The following is a 7,844-nucleotide window of genomic DNA, read 5'->3' as shown; positions in this document are numbered from 1 at the left end:
AATATTTACACGAAAGCATACACACAAACATCTCACATTCCTCATGAACAATCTACACAAGAGAGGTTACTTTGGCAACTTCTTGTTTCAATTAATCAATTGGAGTGAGAGACAACCTTAATACCTTAGTGTCATAATATTTGAATTAAATAATTGATTAAAAACCGAATTAGATTTAAATTAAAAAATTTTAATTTAAATCAACTGAATTTCCAAAAGTTTAATTGGGGTCTCACAGCTTAATTAGGGTCCATAACTTAATTGAATAAATTAAGTATACCAAAGTGGACCCATGAAAAGCTGAGGCTTAACCATAGTGAACACGAAGTTCGCTTAACTTCGAACGCGAGGTTCGACTGTATTGAATACGAGACTCACTTAAGCACGAACGCGAGGTTCGTCTGAGAACGAACGCGAGGTTCGTTTGAAAAATGAACGCAAGGTTCAACTTGAGAACAAACGCGAGGTTCGTTAAAAAAAATGAATGCGAGGTTCAACTGAAGTACGAACGCGAGGTTCGACTGAAGAACGAACGCGAGGTTCGACTGAAGCACGAACGCGAGGTTCGACTGAAGCTTGAACGCGAGGTTCGACTGAAGCACGAACGCGAGGTTCGACTAAAGTACGAACGCGAGGTTCGCTGAAGCACGAACGTGAGGTTCGACTGAAGCTCGAACGCGAGGTTCGACTGAGGCACGAACGCGAGGTTCGACTGAAGTACGAACGCGAGGTTCGCTGAAGCACGAACGCGAGGTTCGACTTAGAACTGAACACGAGGTTCACCTTAGAACTGAGCACGAGGCTCACATTAGAACGAACGCGAAGTTCGTTGAGCGCGAGGCTCACTTGAGAACGAACGCGAAGTTCGTTTGAACGCGAAGTTCGGTTAAAATTGAACGAACGCGAGGTTCGTTTGAAGCTTACCGTTTCGCCAAAATTTGAGGTAACCACCTCCTTAATGTTCGCCACGTTTTCACGCATGAACCCTTAGGGTTTCAAACTGAAACCGCCGTCATTAAATCAAAAAGCAGATCTAGAATCAAAAAATGAGTTTTCTTGATCCAGATCCAAGAAAAAACCGCCGAAAAACCTAAAAAATTCCAAAAAGTTACTGTTCACCGGGGATTTTTTAGTTACTGTTCATCCGAAAAACTTTTCGTTACTGTTCACCCGAACAAAAAAAATTGTATTGTTCACCCGAAAAAAATTTTCGTTGCTGTTCATCCGAACAAAAAAACTTTACTGTTCATCCGAAAAATTTTCGTTACTGTTCATCCGAACAAGAAATTTACTGTTCATCCGAAAAAACAAAACTGAATCTTTAACCAGAGATTTAAGATCAAAAAACCCAATAAAACTTAAATCCCTAAGAATTAATCAAGGTGTCTCTGATACCACTTGTTAGATCTAAACCAAAACTTGAGATCTAAAACCATATAGCCATGATTAATTCAAAGAGATTAACAAGAATCATAAAGGAGCGGAAGCTTATACCTGAATCCATGGATGAACCTTGATTTGGGTTTCAATGATCTTCTAACCTTAGGGTTTCTCTAAATCCGAATTTCTCTCTCTAGATGGGGGTGAAGAGAATTAGAGAGTGTAACCCTAGGTTAGGGACCATAAGCCCTTATTTATAGATGTTGTGCTTTTGTAATTTAGCCCCTCAATAAATCACAATTACAACCTGGTATCTGCACATATAACCCCATGATTATATTTAAATACCCATTAACCCAACTTAATTGATCACTTTAGTGGATTATCGTGAAAGATAGCAATACATATTGATTAATCATATATGCCCACAAATAGATTTATTAGATTAAATCCAACGATCTACAGAATTAAGATAATGATATTTAAATATTTCTACCCTTATGTATAACAAATATGAGCGTCCTTGTCTTAATAAAAAAAAAAAAAAAATCTGAGACCCACATTGGTGGAATCTTTTCGCCTGGACCACGGAATCTGAGGGAATCATTATCTAGATCGATCTCTCCATCGAGATTCCTTCCATCAAAGTCATTGGGTGGATGGCCTGCTCACGGCTCAGTGACTCTAATTTTATCTGCCCTTGTTCTGCTCACCTACCTGGTGACTACACCTCCTTAATCTCGTTATTATTTTTTAATGTAAGCTTAATTTGTACAAGTAAGGAGGCAGTTTAATTAAGTTAGTTATGCATAAAATAATGCAACGTTGGTTGAGAAGAGTACGAACTATGCGGCATGTGACTTGCAACTAGAAATCAAAGTCAATGTCAGTGATTTCTAAGAAATGTTAATACAATTGGGACATGATTAACATGTACAAAAACATAGTTCCCAAGGGTAGAAATGTAGTAATAAAATTTAAGGTAAAATTTCACTTGACCCTTGATAAATTTGGGCTTTTGGTATTTAACCCCTCAAAAGTTTGAGACTCTCACTATAACTTCTAATAGGTTTGATTTTAGAAACCCCCCAATAAATTTGATTTGATTTTTTTTTCACTTCTCCCCGAGACGGCGTAAGCCATATTATGAATTCCAGAATAAAGAATGTCGCATAACCATCTGAAAGTAGTTATTCGGATTAAGTGAAAAATAATCAAAATATCTGTGGATTTTCTTAAATTCTTAGAGCTTACTGGGGCTTTAACGACAGTTTCAAACCTTTTTTCAAAAGGCCCAAACTTAATGGAGGCTTATGGGAGATATCTAATTTAGGCAGCCCACAGTAATAGCGAGTTACGGCCCAATAAGGCGTAGACCTATGCTAAATTAGAGACTGAGACACAAACTCAAATTGTTACCCACAACTTCGACGATTATATTCTCCAAAGTTGAGCTTCCTTTATAAACCCCATGAGAATTCTTTTAACTTACGGCTGCACGTGATTAGCTTGTGAGAGTATTTTAGGATGTATGGATCTTATTGTAACTAGTCGGACAGTAGTTGGTGTGACATTGCAACAAAAAAAATACTATTTAAAGGTGGTTTCCGTGAATAAAACCATATATAAGGTGATTTCTATCAATTTTGACAAATTATATTATGGAAAGCAAAATGTTATCACATCAATCATAACAGAAGTTATGAAGTTATTCTGGGGAAAATTTTAGATTCATCATTATTAGAAATTGATTTATCACTCGCAATGTTTCATTTACTGGGGGTTGGTCTGCCAGAACACAAATTTTGTACATGGATGAATTGCATGCAACTGAATTTGAGAAATATTTTCTTTCAATTAGACATATGTATGAAACCAAAACTGAAATAATTTAAAAAAAATATCCTACCTATTACCGTACCTATATAAAGAACATGGGGTTCTACTCCCTCAAATTATGTCACTTTTGAGCACACAGAAATAAGTAAAATTGTATATCAGATTTTTTAATTTTTCGAGTTCTTATCCTCTTATATTGTTTTACTTTTTTAGTTAGCGTTAGACTTGTAAAACAAATTCATAATTAGTGCAAAACTAAAATCGAGGGAAGAAAGAGGGGCCAATGGTAGTTAGGGCGGGTGGCCTAGCTAGTTAGGCTCGTTGCGGTGGGATTCAAATATTCTTCACTACGAAAAAGTCGTGGAGGATCATTATTTTTTATCACAATCGTTGATTATTTTGTGGATGTTGTGATTTATTCTAAATCTAACACTCATCATATTGTCATGAATTTTACTTATTCTTAATTTGCGCTCAAAGAAAAATCATAATCATTCATTAGATAATCAATGGTTGTGATAATATTTACTAAAAATAAACAATTACCCTAAAAAACTCACATTCAAGGAACGTGACCGGTTCTTTTAGTGTTTAGATCTTATTATGATACAACTTATATACATTGAACTTGAGTTTTTTAAAGTTTATTTTGGGTTTTTAGTGAAAGATTTACACTCAAAGAAAAATCATAAACATTCACTACATAATAAATGATTGTGATAATATTTACTAAAAATCCAAAGTAACCCTAAAAAACTCACAGTCAAGGCACGTGACTGATTCTTTTAGTGTTTAGATATTGTTAGGATACAGCTTATATATATTGAACTTGAATTTTTTAAAGCTTATTTTGGTTTTTAGTGAAAGTTTGACTGAAAGGTGGTTAATTACAACAGAAACTAATTTTAAAAGGTGATTTATATATAAATTGAAAAATGGAAAGTGAATCCCATACAATTACCCAATTCTCTTATGATGGTTCCTAGGTAAAAAAGAACACATACTAGAAAAATAAAATAAAAAGTGGGAACAACCCATTTGGATAAGGCTTGTAGAGAAGTTCATTAAGCTTAATATGAACTTTAACTTCAAAAAAATGTCAGACTATATGAAGCTTATTAAAGTATAGTTCCAGCACTTATAATAGCAACCCTCTGTATATCATTCCTGATATCCTGATTTGTACCAACTTATTAGAATTCCTCACCAACTTAGATTATTCTAGAACAACTTTCTAGAACTTCTTTCTAGTAACATCCTACAAAATATCTACCAAGAAGTTTCTAGAAAGATACAAGTGTATGGCTAGTATTTATTCTTCTAAAAACTTCTTACTAATGTATGGCTAGGATTAACTCTTCTACACACTTCCTAGCCCTCTTAAACAACTATAAATAGGAGTCTTGGGCTCTTATTTGTGCAAGCAAGCAAGAAGTAAGCTTGAAAGCTTGAGTGTGTAGTGTAGGCTTGTGTGAGTGGTCACCAAAATAAAAAGTTGTGTGAAAGTGAGGTGCTCTTGTAAGAGCAAGTATTGTACTCCCTAGTGTTCTATCAATAAAAGTTTTCTTTGTGTAGAGGGTTGTGTTCTTTAAATTCCATCAAAGTGGTATCAGAGTAGAGTTCGATCTAGCCGGGCCAATCGAAGGTGCTCGTGTACGAGATGACGAACATGATCCAGCCACAGATTCCTAAGCTGATGAAGACAAATTACGACAACTGGAGTATCCAGATGAAAGTCTTGCTCGGCTCGCAAGACTTGTGGGAGCTCGTGGAGAATGGTTACACTGAACCAGAGTCACCTGCAGCAGAAGTAACTCTCACCGCCACACAGAAGAATGAGTTGAAGGAGGTCAGAAAAAGAGACAAAAAAGCTTTGTTCCTAATATTCCAAGGCGTAGATGATTCTGCGTTTGAGAAGATTTCCAATGCCCTGTCCTCTAAAGAGGCATGGAAGATTTTACAAAAATCCTATCAAGGTGCGGAAAGAGCCAAAAAGGTACGCCTCCAAGCATTAAGATTTGAATTTGAAAATTTGAAGATGAAAGCTACAGAATCAATATCAGACTATTTTAGTAGAGTTCAGACAATAACTAATCAAATGAAGAGAAATGGAGAAGCAATTAATGATGTAAGAATTATGGAGAAGATACTTAGGACTTTAGACTCTAAATTCAAATATATTATTCCGGCAATACAAGAGTCTAAAGATCTCTCTGAAGTTTCTATTGATGAGCTGCAAGGTTCTCTGCAAGCTTATGAACAAGATATAAATATCTGTTCAAATCAAGCGGAGAATCTAGAGCAAGCCTTGCAGAGTAAGATGACTACCAAAGAAGATAGTTGAAGAGGACGTGGAGGCTACAGAGGCAGAGACTCCTTTCGAGGTAGCTCAAACTTCTAGCAAGGTCGTAGGAGACGGTACCAAGGAGGCCAGGAAAATCAAGATCAAAATAGAGATCGTGAACGATCATTCGATCGAGGACGAGGTCATGGCACACGAGGAAGAGGACAAGGAAGAAGTTACCAGGAGGATAGATCTCAGCCACAGTGTTACAAATGTAAGAGATACGGTCATCTCAGCTACGAATGTTAGGAGAAATCAAATCAAGTGGCAGAAAGAAGTAACTTTGTAGAAAGGGAGCAGCCAGACACTTCAATAGTCTTGTTGACGTACCAGGAGAGTGAAAGCAAGAATAAAGATATCTGGTATTTGGATTTAGGTGCCAGTAACCACATGTGCGGCATCAATGAGTTTTTCACCGAGCTGAACGAGACGGTACAAGGAGATGTCACCTTTAGAGATCAGTCAAAGATTCTAGTGAAAGGTAAGGGCAAGATAATGATCCAGACAAAGACGGGCGAGAATAGGTACATCTCTGACGTCTATTATGTTCCAGCACTACGAAATAATATTTTGAGTCTAGGCCAGCTCCTTAAAAGATGCTATGATATACATCTAAAAGACCTTGCCCTCACTATCAAGAATAAAAATAAAGTAATTGCAAAGGTGAACATGTCTCAAAATAGACTGTTTACCTTAAATATTCATACTGACCCTGTCAAGTGCTTAAAGATGATTATGAAGGATGAGTCTTGGCTCTGGCATTTGAGATTCGGGCATCTCACATTCAGTGGCCTAAATCTTATGTGGAAGGAGAAAATAGTGAAAGGATTGCCGCAAATCAATCATCCGAACCAGCTATGTGAAGGTTGTATGAAGGACAAGCAACATAGAAGAAGTTTTGAAGTTGGAAAGTTAAGAAGAGCAACAGAGCTGCTACAATTGGTCCACACAGATATTACAGGACCATTTGAAGTCGTCTCTCTTGGAGGAAATAGGTACTTTCTCACATTTATTGATGATTATAGCAGAAAAACTTGGGTTTATTTCCTGAAGGAGAAATCCGAAGCTTTAGAGAAATTCAAAGAATTCAAGGAGATGGTAGAAAAGCAAAGTGGGTACCACATCAAAGTGCTCCGATCAGATCGAAGTGAAGAATACACTTCGAAGACATTCAACAATTTCAACAAGCAGTACGGGATAATTCATCAACTCACTACCGCCTACACACCACAGCAGAATGGCATAGCAGAGCGGAAGAATCATACCATTCTTGATATGGTCAGAAGCATGTTGAAGAGCAAGTACCTGCCAAAGACTTACTGGGCTGAAGTCGTGGACTGTGCAGTTTACCTCCTCAACCGATGTCCGACAAAGAACGTCAAGTTCAAGACACCATTAGAGATGTGGAGCAACATCAAGCCAAGTGTCAACCACTTAAAGGTGTTTAGGTGTATTGTATATGCACACATCCCGGAGCAGAAAAGAAAGAAGTTGGACGATCGAGGAGAAAAGTGCATATTCGTTGGGTACGAGAGGAGGACAAAAGCATACAAGCTCTACAATCCAGTTACAAAGAAGATGATCATTTCAAGAGACGTGGAGTTCGATGAAGAAGATTATTGGAAATGGACCGATGAAGACAAAAATATTAAAGGTATGTTCTTTGAAGATAATGATGATGACTTGTAGGAGGTTGGAAGACCAGAACAAAGTCCACCAAATAGTCCAGCTCCATCAACCTCAACATCGATACCGACATCATCACCATCCAGCTCAAGTGAAGGAAGCTCTTTAGGGGGAGCAACAAGGAGGACGAGAAGTCTAAGAGATCTGTACGACGATACAGAACCAGTAGAGATGATGGATGACTACACACTATTCTGCTTGTTTGCAGAATATGATCCGGTCAGCTATGAAGAAGCTGCTCAAGAAGACAAGTGGAGAAAAGCCATAGATGATGAGATTGAGGCAATCAAGAGAAATGACACATGGGAGCTCACCATCTTACCTGAAGGCCATAAACCCATTGGAGTAAAGTGGGTGTACAAGACAAAGACATGCTTGTTGCAAAGGGCGGAATCGAAAAGTACAAGGCCAGGCTTGTTGCAAAGGGCTATAGTCAGCGAGAAGACGGCGGAATCGAAAAGTACAAGGCCAGGCTTGTTGCAAAGGGCTATAGTCAGCGAGAAGGAGTTGACTATGAAGAAGTGTTTGCACCAGTCGTGAGGATCGACACCATTCGACTCATTATCGCATTGGCAGCACAAAACCGGTGGAAGAT

The 7,844-nt window shown here is 37.7% G+C and overlaps 1 protein-coding gene across 1 annotated transcript; it reads left to right on the top strand.

Moving 5' to 3' along the window:
• LOC109846943 lies at positions 4,880 to 5,563 on the top strand. Its single transcript, XM_020416183.1, has one exon. It carries the CDS (start codon positions 4,880 to 4,882, stop codon positions 5,561 to 5,563), a length of 684 nt encoding a protein of 227 aa, XP_020271772.1.

This window comes from Asparagus officinalis, chromosome 7 (assembly GCF_001876935.1).
Source record: "Asparagus officinalis chromosome 7, Aspof.V1, whole genome shotgun sequence".
Classification (NCBI taxonomy): domain Eukaryota; kingdom Viridiplantae; phylum Streptophyta; class Magnoliopsida; order Asparagales; family Asparagaceae; genus Asparagus; species Asparagus officinalis.
Note: the sequence above shows the minus strand (reverse complement) of the source record. Positions and strands in the feature narration are given on the sequence as shown.